The 15,016-nt window shown below is 41.0% G+C and overlaps 2 protein-coding genes across 3 annotated transcripts; both read left to right on the plus strand.

Annotated features, from left to right (window-relative positions):
• Positions 1–645: 645 nt before the first annotated feature.
• Positions 646–12,010, plus strand: prr5a (proline rich 5a (renal)). Of its 2 annotated transcripts, none has more exons than XM_023298296.3 (11): positions 646–925; positions 4,275–4,405; positions 5,997–6,122; positions 6,207–6,287; positions 6,802–6,850; positions 6,951–7,008; positions 7,478–7,569; positions 7,682–7,822; positions 9,681–9,816; positions 9,894–10,172; positions 10,272–12,010. In XM_023298296.3, exons 2-11 carry the CDS (start codon positions 4,275–4,277, stop codon positions 10,559–10,561), a joined length of 1,383 nt encoding a protein of 460 aa, XP_023154064.1. In that variant the 5' UTR covers positions 646–925; the 3' UTR covers positions 10,562–12,010. The 2 variants fall into 2 exon arrangements, with proteins under 2 accessions (XP_023154064.1, XP_023154063.1); XM_023298295.3 differs by lacking the exon at positions 646–925 and adding an exon at positions 1,715–1,852.
• Positions 12,011–13,440: 1,430 nt separating this feature from the next.
• tmem60 (transmembrane protein 60) lies at positions 13,441–14,864 on the plus strand. Its single transcript, XM_023298311.3, has 2 exons — positions 13,441–13,619; positions 13,844–14,864. The coding sequence occupies exon 2, from the start codon at positions 13,919–13,921 to the stop codon at positions 14,321–14,323; it is 405 nt and encodes a 134-aa protein (XP_023154079.1). The 5' UTR covers positions 13,441–13,619; positions 13,844–13,918; the 3' UTR covers positions 14,324–14,864.
• Positions 14,865–15,016: the final 152 nt, after the last annotated feature.

Here is a 15,016-nt window from a genome sequence, read left to right on the forward strand (position 1 = left end):
GGACTAATTTTCCATAATTTTGGATCATTTTCAAGTCATTCTGGATAGATCAATATATAATTGCTGGACTTTTTGTAATAAAGTTGACATTTTAGTGATATCCAGTAATTTTTTATTAATAAGTGATTGTTTCCATAATAAATAATTATGGAATTTGTAAAGACATGATCATAGTGAACATTTAAAAAATTAGTTTAAAAAAAAAAACTTTTAATAAAAATGTATGCAAGATATATCCCATGGGTTTCAAGAGTCCCTCAATTATATCTTGACCCATATAACATTGTAAGGTCTTAACATTTATATTAGATTAATTTAAATTACATATAACATTCCCCCTCCCCAAACACACGCCTCTGTATGCATGTAGTGTTATATTGCAGTGAGGTTTATAAATGTATTGTGGGTCTGAGCTTGTGTGTGTGTTTGTTATTCTCCTTTTAGGGTTGAACAATTAATTGATTTCAAATAAAACTTGCAATTTAAAACAATACAATTAGAAAGATCACAGAATAAATGTCCAGGATTTGTCCGAGCTGTCCTCTCTTCTGCATAAACCACAACGCGCGTCCACGTGCCGCTCGTGGCCGCGTCCACGCGTCCAGCTTCACGGAGCTCAGGTTCGCGTTTGCATCTCGTCAAAACAAAGCGGGGGCGAGCGAGCGAGCGAGAGAGAGAGGGAGAGAGGGAGAGAGAGAGAGAGAGAGAGAGAGAGAGGCGGTTCATGCCTCATGAATGAGTCCCCCTCCACCGCACCGCAGGTCGGACCCTCTATCCGTCTGCACCCCGATGCCCGTGAGGGAGCGCAGCCCGGCGGGGAGCAGTAGCGGAGCCAGCCGCTGATGATCCCGGACAGAGAAGTCTTCCCCTCGGCGCTACATGAGCGATTCATCCCATCAGGAGCAACACGACAGGATCAGGAACGGTAAGTGCAGGCGGTGGGCGGGCTGAGGCGCATGACATACGGCAACTTTGTGGCCATTGTGATCCAGTTTTTCCTCCAAAGGTGGACTGTTCTGCTCACATCTGGGCCACGCCGTGTCCCCCACAACACAGCCGCGTTGTTTACTGACACTCTTTGCTCCATCCTGTGGTCCGTGCAGGTATTTTAAAAAACAGAAAACCTCCACGTACGCACGGCTGCCTGTACATTCCTCCCTGTAGGATTGACTGTTGATTGCGCGTCTGGCCGATTGATTGAGGCGTTTAATGTCGAGTAAACAGCACAGTGGGGGGATCCGTGGGCCAGGAGGAGAAACGGGGGCTGATATAAATGAAAGTGGCATCGATCTGACTGTAGTCGCCCTGAAAAGACAAGGAGGAGGGAGGAACAAACGCAGAAATGCCCAGACTGGCGTGGCATGGCAGACAGCGTGCAGCCTCGTCTGTGTTTGTGGCTGAGATGTGATTTTATTGTGATGAATATGCAGGCCAGACCTCCTGAAAACACACCAGTATCCCCTGATTGTGACCTGCATGCAGGGAGGCAGAGGGGAGGCTTGTGTTGAGTCTTTGTCTGAGTGACAACCCAGACTGCTGTTCTCCCCTCTGACCAGGGGATGGTGCTTCACTGTGTACAGTATGCTTTCTGTGGGGAAATGCACTGTAACTGTAGCAGGAATCAGTCACACACTGTGATGCATGTACACACATGCACGTCTCCTTTCATTCTGATGTAATGCGTGTGTGATTGCGGTAGGGCTGGAGCGTAGGGTGAGCTTTGATTGCAAAACACTCTTCCTTTGTGTTGAAATAACAGTCTGGCTGAATAAAGAAATAGAAAGTACAATCTGTTCTGTACATAGAACCGTCACACATGTGTGCTTTGGTTTTCTGCTGTGCCCCTCTGACCGTAAGTTTCATTTTGATTTGTTGTGGTTGTTTTGGTGCTGATTGAACAAAGAAAGGTGTTTTTTTCGGTGATATGATATGTTTCTGCCTTAAAATGGTTTCGTTGTAACTGACAGTGTAGATCTATGAAGCTTATGCCTCTATATCAAAACAAACGCCCGATTTGCTGCAGCTCAGGCACACCAGCTCACTTAAACTCTGCTGAGACTGTAGCACTACCCTCCACTAATGCAGTGCTAGTTTTTTGACCCGGAAACTAATCCTGAAGAAGAATAATGACGTGGGAAAGCTGGCAGGATTGGTTCTTTAGGTTTGTTTTGTATAAAACCCGGGAAATCTGAATCCATGTTCAAGATTCAAGTCTTATTTGTCACATGGTCGTGCAGTATATGCAGTATAAAACATGAAAAGAACAATTCCTTCAAAAACAAGAGAAAATCACAAGATATTTTTGAGACTTTCATCAGCACATTGCAGTCTCCCTTTGCAAACTTCCTTTTTTTGTTATTACTGTTCAAATTAATATTTGTTATTATTACTGTTTTCATTTAACTTAACTCTGCCACAGGTTTTGTGATAACTGTTCTATCTCCTATGACATTTCGGCACTTTATGTCTTTAAGTCGTCATCCATGAGTTAGAATATAAAGGAGTTCATATTTTGATGGTGTCTCGTGTGAATGTGATCCATCACGTTTTTGTCACCTCATAGAAATGAACTGAAGCTTTAAAGATTATTATAAACATAGAAACAATAGAAAAAGAACAATTCTTAAAAAAGAAAAACAATAGAAAATTAGAAGACACTGCAGTTTTAAGGTGGTTTTGACTGATTATTTTGCTCATAATGTGTCTCCTAGCAAATAAAAAACACCATATGGACATGTTAACTAGAGACTGACTCATACTAGATTTTTTGGGTCCAATTTTGATTGTGGGGGGTAAAAAATCTGATAATTTATTGGTTGATACTGTTTATTTATATATATATGTATGTATATTAGAGTTCTATTAAAAAGTGAACATGATTGGGTCATTGTTTATTATCTTTCCAGTGAAGCATTACACAAACTACTAGTTAGAAAATTACCATGAAGACAAAGCCTGACTCCGCACCACCATCTGCTCTGCTACATGTGCTGCAGACAGTATTGTAAACAGTGGAATCAAGTGGATAAGCTAGGCGATGACACAGTTTCTAAATTACCCCAAGCATCTTTTTATGTATTTTGTTCTGGTAAAGAAATATATATGCCAACGGTATATTTGTGGCGTGCCAATGTCGGTCAATAATATCAGCCAATCGATGTGTCAGTTGGGCACTAATTACTCCGCCAAGGAACGTGGCAGAATTATGTGACGATTGGCATACGTTTGTCTGTCTGTGCGCAACATTACTCAAAAATGGACCAACGGATTTTGATGAAGTTTTCAGTGAAGGTCAGAATTGACACAAGGACCAAGTGATTAGATTTTGGCAGTGATGCGGCTTATAGTGTGTATCCATGGATTTGTGAAGGATTTCCATATCATTGCGAGGTTGCAGCATGGTGTCACTGTAACCATGACAACAAGTGAACGCTACGTCAGCTGACGATCACATGATTGCGATCCTTCTACAAATCCACCGCTGCGGACTTATCGGGACTACGTTGGAAATGATACAAGGAACAGTTGATAAAATTGTGGGGATGAGTCCAATCAATTCCCGCCGCCCGCTACATATTTAGGTCACGTGATTTGGTATCCGTACATAACGTACACATGCAGAACACACAGCTGTCATTTTCGTTGTGGGTACATCTGTATTAAATGGCCACATTCTATGTTGCCGTGATTTCTGATCATCAATAACTAATTTAAAAAACTGCTGCATTTCTGACAATGCCATATGGGGGAATGGACAGCCTTGGAGGAGTACTGTGCCATCTGAGTGCTTTTCTTGTTGTTACAAGGTGATTTTTTTCAGAACGCTATTTTTTCACTAGTCCCTCCTGAAAATACCAAATTGTTTATTTTTCTTACTCATTTCAATTCAGAACATTTCAGTTTTTATGACTGCATTAAATTTGTAGTTATACTTGCGAACCTGAATTAAATTGCAGTTTAAGAGAATCATCTTTTTCTGCAAAATGTTCTGGCAAAGAACCCTATATATGCCGATGATTTATCCATGACAGGCCAGTATTGGGTAATAATATCGGTTAATTGATATGTCAGTCAAAGAATCAGACAAGAATCCTAACAAGGTGAAAAAATGTAATTATCAGAAAAGTAGGTCTTACATGTTCCTTATTTCAAAATAAAAGGTGGTGGAGTCATTTTCCGTCGACGCTCTGCTCAGCTGCTTGATCTGCTCTGTCTGCTTTTGCTGACATTTCTGACAAACATTTTTTCTTATGGTTTCTCCTCTTTCTGTTCAGATGCTTGACGGACTCCGGCGGAGGCACGCCTCCCGGCCCTCCCCCCGGCCCCTGTCACTCAACTTCAGCACCTTCTCGGCCCCTCCCCCGAGTCCGGACATGGACAGCAGCCACGAGCATCCAATCAGGAGGTGAGGCTCAGATCCTGGGATTAACATTTCACAACATACAGCATCCTGGAAAACGCATGAAATATTCATTAGCATTCACAAAAAAAAAAAAAAAAAATCATGCCATCTCCGGTCCCAGAAGATTTCATTAACCAGCTGAGCTTCGCCTGCAACACATGCTGGCCTAATGATAATGATCTCCTGGTGGGATGTTTGATTGACTCGGTTCCTTATGTGTGTACATCTCATCAGTTTGCACACTTGCTTTCCATGTTGTCTGTGTTTGTGCCTGTTGTTTACTGCAGTGCTGTCAGCGGAAAGTTTCAGGACTGCGTGGGTTTGAACTCATCACTTCTGCTTTTTCAGAACGCTAGTTTTTCACCAGTCCCTCCTGAAATAACGCAAACTCTGTTTTTTTTTTTTTTTGCTTACTCATTTCAAGTCAGGACATTTTCAGTTTTTACGACTGCACTAAAATTGTAATTGTACCTGCAGCTGTGAAGTAGCTGTGACACTAGTGAGGAACTAGAAAGAGACTAGTGAGGGAGGCCACCAAGACACCTATGACTCCTCTGAAGGAGTTACGAGAGATAGATGAATGAGGGAGGCCACCAAGACACCTATGACTCCTCTGAAGGCGTTAGAAGTAAGAGACTAGTGAGGGAGGCCACCAATACTCGATGTATGTACTTGATTTTTAGAAATGTAAACAAATGTAGATTAAAATGGGAGGCTCATGCTGCATCCCACAGTGCCACTCAGTGTTTCCATGGCAACGTTATGCTTTCTGTAAAAGTTTACATCTGTTCACACAAGGGAATAATTTTATGTCACATTTGGAAAATGAGAAACACATATTGATCTTCAAGCTCCATCCTCTCAAGTAGAGATAATTGATAATCCAAGTTAAGCTCATCAGCTGTTGGTTGTTGGTAGTTTTAGCCATCAGGTAAGAAGAGGCTCGGTCTTTTAGCTGAAAAACATCCAGAATTAGGTTCCTGTCTCACACGTTTGTGCCAGCTGTGCAGAGCAGGAAAGCGTTCTTCATTGTTCTGTATTGTGTCACTGCTTCCTATCCGTGTTTCTGTTGTTAATAAGCCTGACGACTTCCTCCTCCACCTCCTCTCTGTACAGTCACAAGCACAACAGAGTCCCGACTGCTTGGGCCCTGCTTACCCTGCAGTTCCTCTGGCATCTGTGCTCTGCATAAATATTTGTTTGCATCAATGGCAGTATTGTACTGACAGAGAGGCAGCGAGGGAGGAAGAGTTTTCCCCCCATCGGTGCATGTGCTATTGTTTTGTGCTGCTCTGAGACCTTGGGTGGTGTGGTGACACTGTGGCCCACCTCTCCACCGGGCTCCACCCATCCTGCTCTTATAGTGAGCTGCCCCCGTCTCACCATGCAGCATTCTGTCCTACTTCTCTGCTCCTCCGTCGCCGGACGCTCTTTGTCATTGTGCTTTTTTTTTTTTTTTCCCACTTCTGCACACTCTTATGTTCTCCTCTCCCCTCCAGCCATCTCCTCGTGTTTCCTCTCTATGTCAGCTCATCGCCTGACCTTCTTTCTCTCACGTCCACCACTAAGTGCGTACTCTCTTTCTCCTCATGAGGACTCTGCACCGGCTGAAGCTGATGAGCTCTCCCAGCCTCAGCGAGCTGGGCAAGAGTGAGAAAAGTTCACCAGAAGACAGAGGGGAGAAGCAGAAGAGGGCAGGAGCCAACGCCACCTGGAACAGGTACAAGAAATGCAATCAAATATGTCATTTTTGGATGTGTTTGAGTCTGTAATACAGCTCAGGTTGTTTATATTTACCTTGCAGCATCCACAATGCTGTCATAGCCGTCTTCCAGAAGAAGGGCTTGGCTGATAACGAACTTTACGTCCTAAATGAAGGTGTCCGGTAAGTTTTGACAGCCACACAAACACCGTGGAGAGTCCTTATTTTAGACTGGATGTCACTCTGTGCTGTAATTATTGTAATTACTGTGTGTCCTGTATATGCTGACTGAATGTTTTCTGGTCAATGAGTTTGTTTGTGTGTAGTGTACTGTATGTGGGCCTGGGGAGTCATGTGCTCGTGCCAGATATCTCATTATCTTTCTAAACCAGACCTATCACTTCTCTCAGCCTCCAATACAGCTCAGTAGACATACTTCTATGCACAGAAAAGCCACCGTGACACACATTTCTACGACTATACTGAACATGTAATGTAAAAAAATTGGATGTTCAGTAGATTTGTTTACATCCTGTGGTTTTTAGGATGAAACTGTACAGTCTGGCATGCATTTAAATGAAATGAAGTAATACATTTCAGGCTGCAAACACTGTTTCCTGTCCATTAATACATATTTATTAAATATATTCATGCAAATTTTTACTTTAAAAGTGAACAATAATGTTTGTTTTCTCAGACATCTGTTGAAGACTGAGCTGGGTTCCTTCTTCACAGAATATCTTCAGGTGAAACACCTCGGACTCTTTTTGACAACATTCATATAAAAATAACATAAAAATCTCTGCATTAAATCATACATTCATCATTATTGGCTTCTTTTCACAGAACCAGCTGCTGACAAAAGGCATGGTCATCCTACGGGACAAAATAAGATTCTACGAAGGTATGAGTGAATTACAATACAGTCTGAAGATTCAAGATTCAAGAACTTTATTGTCATACACACAGCAGAAACACAGTGGTCACCCTGAGTGATGACATTCTTATTTTGCGAATTGCCTTCACACAACTGAAATAACAAATTAGATAAGATAAAAATGAAATAATAATAATAATGATAATGATAATAATAATAATAATAATAATAATAATAATAATAATAATAATAATAATAATAATAATAATAATAATAATAATGAAAAATAGAATAAAAATAAAAATGAAATAAAATAAGATTAAAAATTTTTACAAATAAATTCTATGTGCAAATGTTGGAATTTATTTGTAGCTATTTTTTTTATTTCATTTTTATTCTATTTTAGAATTCTATTTCGATATATTGTAGTGATGATGTGAATGAATTAATCTTTAATCATCCGTCCGTTTGACTGCTTCCTCTGTGATCCACACAGGTCAGAAGTTACTGGACTCTCTGGCAGAGACCTGGGACTTCTTCTTCTGTGATGTCCTCTCCATGCTGCAGGCCATCTTTCACCCGGTTCAGGTACACAAACATCTGCAGAATCTGCTTGTTTTTGTCTTTCTTTTCCAAGAGGTCACTGACCTCAACTACCAACCTTTTCCTGGATGATCCCTGACGTCCTTCCTGTTCACAGGGTAAGGAGCCTTCCGTCCGGCAGCTCGCCCTGCTTCACTTCAGGAACACCATCGTCCTGAGTGTCAAGTTAGAGGACGCCCTTTCTCGACCGCGAGCTCGCGTGCCTCCCTCTGTTACACAGATGCTGCTGATTCTACAGGTAGGCCTGCAGGCAGCGAGCCAGACGTACCTGCCTCTTCCTCTGCTCGCTCACTGCTCGCTGACTGTTGCTCATCCCGACAAGGGAAAACATGTTTTTTCAAGCTTTGCACGTGATGAAATGAGTCTGCTTCCAAGAACATGAATCTAAACACCAGCTGCTGTTCTGCATCTTCCAGCTTCCATCTAGAATCTTGTATCTACTGCTGTTGCCATTTTATTGTGTTCACTAATCCAGCATTACTGCAGTAAATTCTCCCTTTATGAAGAATAGAATCATCAGTTGTTTTTTTTTTTTGGGGGGGGGGGGGGTTGGAGACATGGTGATTCAAGTGTGTGATCATTCTGGAGAGTCCAGTTTGTGGTGACATCATAGTGGGGCTGGTTATTATTTTCATTTTTGCATCACATTGGTGACAGGAAATTAAACAGCATAAACACCTGTCTTTATAATGCAGTAAAATTCAACGGCAGTATCCAAAATGATCGTCTTTTAATACCTCAAGAAGCAAAACCTTTATGAAGACAGGATCTATTGCAGGATTCGTGTATTAGGTGGATTTGATTTTCCATTTAATTATAATTATTGAGCACCAATTACAATTCAGATTGTCTCAAGATGCTTTCCAGAACCCATATGCCTGAACCTCCAGAGCAGCCCTAAGGTGACAGTGGCAAGAAAAACACCCTTTAAACGAGAAGAAATGTTGAGCAGAACCTTGAGAGGGACAGAAGAGGTAGAGGGGGATGGGGGTCAAGGAAACATGTAACGCACTGGGATACATGCATGATCAGAGTAACATAAATGATACATACAAAGTAGAAGCCAACACTGAAACTGATTCATAGTTTACTGTCATGATGTACGGCTCTGGTATTAAATATACTACGTATATAGCTGGTAGTAAGATGCAAACAGTGTGTAGATGAGCATATCAGGTATAAATACATAGGTAGTTAGAGAAGGGCTCAGTGCATCCACAGAGGTCCTCCAGCAGCCTAGGCCTATAGCAGCAGAACTAGGGGCAGAACTAAGGGACGTCAGTTGTGCTCCGTATATTTGGACCCTAGCTGACCCCTGAGTCAGCACTAACTATAAGATTTGTCAAAAAGGAAAGTCTTAAGCCTGGTCTTATAAATAGAGAGTGTGTCTGCCTCCCGAACCCAAACTGGGAGCTGGTTCTGATAACTGAAGGCTCTGCCTCCCATTCTACTTTTAGAGATTCTAGGAACAACAAGCAAACCTGCAGTCTGAGAGCGAAGAGTTCTGCTAGGATAATATGGTACTATCAGGTCTTTAAGATACGATGGAGATACGTTAAGAGCTTTATATGTCAGGAGAAGGATTTTGAATTCTATTCTGGATTTCATAGGAAGCCATCGAAGAGAAGCCAGTATTAGAGAAATATGATCTCTCTTGCTAACTCTGGTCTGGCTGCAGCATTTTGGATCAACTGTAGGTTTTTCAGAAAGCTAATGGAACATCCTGATTTGAACTTGGTGTACCAAATAAACTGGTAATAGAGTCTAAATATAAACTGATATGACATAAAAATACTCATAAAGACACAAGATTCATTTCTGTTTGTTTCTATTCCTATTTTTGTTTTACTACATTTAGTTTTTCTCTAATTCTTGCTTAGTTCTGCATTCATAAAACTCAGTTATTTAAGACCTGATTGGTTCTGAAGAGCTCTTTAGATTTTAATATGAGACAGAGGAATCCGCCAAATTTTCACAGCTGAGATGCTGTAACTGTAAAACATGTGGTATTTTTACTTGAATGAATGCTTTATTCTGCTTACAAAGAACCACTTGTAGTAGTAATTTCCTGTTTTGATGCCTGTCTCTGTGTTCAGGGGGTCCATGAGCCGCGAGGTGTGAACGAGGAGTATTTGAGGTTGGAGTCTCTGGTTCAGAAGGTGGTCTCGCCCTACCTGGGAACCCACGGACTTTACTCTGGAGACGACGATGAAGCCCATTGTTGTGTTCTAGGTGAGGCAGAGAAAGAGTAAAAATACCATCTGTGTCTGAAGAGCAACACGTCTTAACAGCACCGTCTCGTCTTTCAGAGAAGCGTTTACCGTGGGGCTGGTCCAAGTCTGGGGATCAACCGTCTAAAAACCCTGTGGTACGATCAAAAAGCTACAATATTCCTCTGCTGCTGACCCCGGTGGCGGAGTATGACCCAGATGCCAGCTCAGTTGGCAGCGGCGGAATCCGTCGCCACTCAGCCTGTGAGATTATAACTTGCCTGGAGGAACAAGGACTGGCCTTTGCTGACCGGGTCCCTGGATCTGAGCTGTCTGCCTCCTCCTCCAACAGGCTGTGTGTGGGCTCCCAGTTCAATGGTAGGGCAGGTTTGGTTTTTCAACTTCTCTGTATCTACCATTTTGTTGGTTATTTTTAAAATTATTAGTATTATAACCCAAGCACCGTCTGTCTCGTAGGTCTTGTACAAGCAGGAGCTGGAGCCCTGGACTTGCCTCTTTCATCTCCCTCCATCCTTCCCCTCCATTCCTCAGGAGCTCTCCACGGCACCGAGGCCACCACAACAATGACTGATCTCAGTAAGGGTGCATCCTCCACGCCACCCAGTGAATCATCCAGCCCTGAAACCATAATTGGACAAGTGCTAGAGTCCGCCGACTCAGACTCAGATGGGATATTTATCGATTTCCCCCCTCACTCCTCGGAGGCAATGGGGCTTAGCCGCGAGAGCCGGCAGAGCACTGTGTAACTGTCACCGCCTTTAAGGACGCACAGCGAGTGTGTGCGGGAATATTTTGGGAGAAAATGGGAAGAAATCTGATAATTACATTTCATTAAAATGGGTACCATCTTCTTTGTTTTTTCTTTTCTTTTTTTTTACTGTAGTACGATGACTTTCCATGACCAGTCTCTTCCAAGTGCTTTCTATGGTGGGTGAAAACCTTTTAACTGTGTATGTAAACTGTTTTAGAGCTGAGGAAAAACATGCATATCAAAGAAGACAGAAAGTGGTACTTCTACCAAAGGAGTGGAGGTGGATTGTTCTTTAAGGATACATTTGATGGTATCTTACATTTCCTCATTGTCAACAAATCCCTTGGAAAGACTAAAATCAACAATGAATTGGCCAAAGCCGTATTTATTTTTTTCTGTTGTGCCACCAAGTTTCATTTCTGCTCTGTCATGGTCCCTTTTTGTTAGATATTTCCACTATAAATTCTTAATGGAGCATCAAATAAATAGATATTAACCCTGTTTGCAATTGTGCATATATCCTCATAACTGCAACAAATAAAAATTAAAATTACAGCAACTTTAGGGAATATTTACCCTATCTAAGACTGAAACTACATATTTGTAATTCACTTCTTAGGAACTGCCTTCAATAGGATTGAATGGTGTTTATTGCTGCAAAGTCTTGACTCATAAATTGTTGGTTTTGATTATTTTCATGGGATTTGTGACACCTGGAAAAATCCTAATAAACAGAGAATGTCGTCATCTTATTGTTGAATCCACTAAGGAGCAACTGAAGTGTACAAAAATTGAAATAACAAGGTTTTCACGCAGCAGATTTTCTTTCCTCTGCTGAGGAGATGGCCGTTCCAGCCGTCGTTCACGTGGAAAAAATGACAACTTCACATACATGTCACGTTTTGAAATTTCCTGGATTTGTTTTGTACATGTGTAAACTGAAAGAACAATTTACAATCTTCTGTCTGCACTCTGTTGTGTGCTGCTTGGTAGTAATGAGGTCTCCTGCGCTCACTTGTCACCAGCGCTCGTAGAGTCCAACGCAAAACCCTTAGAGCAAACATCAGTGTGACAGCATTTGCTTTTCCGCTTCGGAGTTCGAGGAATATGACAGTGCTTATTGTTTACATTTGACAAAAACATGAGAAGTTTTTGACTGAATGTTGTCTCACACACTGTAATTTGCACCACCACTACCTTGTAAATAAAAGTGCTTTGTTGTTTTTTTAGGACAGCTAGATGGTGTAAAGTGAGCATTGACCTTGAAATGAATTCAGATTTTAATAAGGGCTTTTTAACTGAATCTTTTTCAATGATGTTTTACCTCAAGCGTTTTGTACTTTACTTTTTTGACAATCTATGATGTCTACGGAGTTGTACTTTGTATTAATTTGTTATACTAGCCCAGTAAAAAATAAAAACATTTGGTTAATATTTAAAAGCATGAATTGCCTCCTTGTATTTCAAAAAAGATTTATTATTATTGTGTATCACAGAGATTACAGAACTCCAGTTACACCTGAAATTAGTTTATAGACTTTTTTATTTTAGTAAAGTTCCATTAATTACCATGAAAAATCTGTATTTCTCGTGATTTTTTTTGTGTTTTTGTCTTTACATCACAAAATTTAAAGTCTAGAAATGCTAGAATTGTTTTTAAAAAAGAAAACTTTTATTATTAACTACACTCAGGCTAAAATAGCAAACTTTTTTAAAACCAAAACCACTAAAAGATTCTTTAAGCTTTCAACCAGATCTTGTGATGTCTTGAAATTTATTGTCCCAATGTACAAATCTAGTAAATTAAACTTAAATTAGAAGGTTGTTAAAACCCCGATCTCATCAGCACAAGTGGCAAAGATATGAAAGGCTGTTCTCTGTTCTACAATCTAGATAAAAATGGCCCTGAAAAAGAAAGAGAAAGTATGGAGGAGGGAGGAGCACAGGTACAATCAAAGATGCACTGTTGAATGTTACTGTGTGACTGTAAAGCAAATTAGAGCTCAGTGCATCATTCATATATAAAAGATACGAATGACTGGTAGGAAAGTCCAAATCACTGCTCGGAGTCCGGTTAGAACTCTAAATAAGGAGCCTCTGGTTGGTTTGTTGTCTTTTAATGAACTTGACTTGCATTAGTCGTTGCCAGTGTGGTTTCTACAACACAAAAAACAATAAAAAATAAATATCTAAATAACATAAATGTGAATGCAACTGTACTATGAAAATGAAAGCACACATGACACACGAATATAAACGCATCTGCGTTTAACAAGTGCATGTGAACAGCGCATGCATCCAATTAGCAAAAAGAATATTCATAAGATATGCCTCATTCATTATCTTACCATTATCTTACACATAACTCACCTATTTTCACGCACAGGCTTTGGCATTCGACACAAACAAACCGCCAACTTAAACTGTTAAGGTCTTAACAAGCAACAGTACTGAAAAACGTGAACTCTGTCTCCTTTTTCTCATCTCTCCTCTGTCACGCTGCGCTGCAGGTCTAGGCTCCGCCCCTTAAAGGGCCAGCATGACAGTCTCTGGGCAGCCTTTTCTACAATATAATTGAGTTGAATTACTCCATTCAAGCTATTTATTGCTGCATTACACTTTTTGTGGCAGTGTTGTTGCAATATCTTATTTAATTCTGTGGGAATTTAACAATTTGTCTGACTAATTTAATTTAATTTAAATATTTGACACAATGTATTTTAAATTTATTTTAATTTTTTGTATTTATTTTTAATTTTATTTTAATTTTAATGTATTTTAATTTTTAAAAAATTATTTTAATTTAATAATTTGTCTAATTTAAAGCCAAAATATATGTAAATGCCCTTATTGTGAAAAGCACAACCGGAAGCCTCGCTGTTACTGCTGCTAGCTTTAATTAGCTTCAAGCTAACGTTAACTCAGCGCTGTGGTCGAGCTGCGTTTCTGCTAAAACTGTTGTTTAAAAGTGTTGACATTTGTCTTCCCAGTGAAGAGTTTGTTTAATAAACTTCAGCTTTAAGACGACAAGTTGACTCTTCTGCTAAAACTCGGTAAGACATCTTTAAAAACGCTTCTAGAAGTTAGCCACAGCCTGCTAACATACAGTAGCTTCAGTGATGCTAAGTGGAAGTAGCAGCAAATGGAGACTTAACGCCTGAACGCCAGCGGTGGTAGTTTGTTTGTTTGGCTGAAGTTTTATATTTAGTCTTGTGTTTATCAGTGGAGCCTTATATCCAACAGAGAAGAGCTGTGTTGTGTTTTGGTGTGTTTTCAGATCCCTCTGTCCCCTTGGCTCTGGTCCTCAGTCTGTTTGAGTGGGTGACACTGGCTCCGGGCCAGTCCTCTATAGATGAAGATGTCCCTGGCCCAGCGAGTGCTCCTCTCATGGATCTTTGCCCTGATCTTCCTCATCATGCTGGTCCTCAAGCTGGACTCTAAAATTCACTGGAACTGGTTCCTGATCTTCTTGCCCGTGTGGACCTTTGACACCATCCTCATCCTCATGCTGATCGTGAAGATGGCAGGCCGCTGCAAGCCAGACTTCGACCCCAGAGATGGAGAGCAGAGTGTGAAGAGGAGGCTGTGGTACCTGACGGCGCTGCTGCTGAAGCTGGGCTTCTGTCTGACTCTGTGCTCCCGTCTGGAGAGACTCACGGAGACGTGGATCAGCGTGGTTTGTGTCCCTCTGTGGGTGCTGCTGGGCGGAGCGCTGGTGGAGCTGGGACACAGCGTTTTCCATTACAGGAGGGACTGAGCTACACAAGAGGACTAAAACTTTTTACACTTAAATATCTCAGACCAAGGATGCATCACTGAAAGTCAATCATGAACTTTGATAGGATCTTCTGCTCTAAGTTACTGTACACGAGGTCACTGCAGGGTGGAGGTTCATGGGCTCCCAGAGAGTTCTACACTGGGCAGGTTTTAATTATATGGAAGAGAAATTATCACGGGAGAAAACATGACATGCTTTCACTCACTACCTTAGGATGTGTTCCTGTGCACACCACTTATTATGGTATGGTTTTCACATTTAGAGTAAATCCAGCCTTCACTACACGTCTTTTATCAACAGTCAAGAAAGAAGCTGGCTTCACTTCGCTCCTTGCTACGCAAAACTTTGACGTGCAATTGAAAGCTCCGTTTTTCTGCACTGCGTGCCACTGAGCCATATCACATGTGAAACCGTTTTTACAGAGAATACTATTTCTTAAAATAGCCCTCTATCATTAACACTGAATGTAAAGTCAGAACTTTCCATCTGTATGGATTAAACATCATTTGCACTTTAAAAATCTTAGTCGACATCCTTGTGACTGCACTATATATTAAAAAAAGACGAAGTGTCAAATCAACAAGGTTTGTCCTGTTTGATGGAAACTTCTAGGACATTTCAGCTACCTTGTTAACTTTGGTAAACTCACCTTTAATGAACCTGATGTGCTTA

Source organism: Amphiprion ocellaris, chromosome 3 (assembly GCF_022539595.1).
Source record: "Amphiprion ocellaris isolate individual 3 ecotype Okinawa chromosome 3, ASM2253959v1, whole genome shotgun sequence".
Lineage (NCBI taxonomy): Eukaryota > Metazoa > Chordata > Actinopteri > Pomacentridae > Amphiprion > Amphiprion ocellaris.

Excerpts from the sequence above, each read along its gene's own strand:
- prr5a (XM_023298295.3), top strand. The coding sequence starts at position 1,817 with ATGTGTGCTTTGGTTTTCTGCTGTGCCCCTCTGACC. Across the intron at positions 7,570-7,681 it reads CCATCTTTCACCCGGTTCAG|GGTAAGGAGCCTTCCGTCCG; the intron begins GTACACAAACAT and ends TCCTGTTCACAG. Across the intron at positions 10,173-10,271 it reads TGTGGGCTCCCAGTTCAATG|GTCTTGTACAAGCAGGAGCT; the intron begins GTAGGGCAGGTT and ends TCTGTCTCGTAG.
- tmem60 (XM_023298311.3), top strand. The coding sequence starts at position 13,919 with ATGAAGATGTCCCTGGCCCAGCGAGTGCTCCTCTCATGGATCTTTGCC.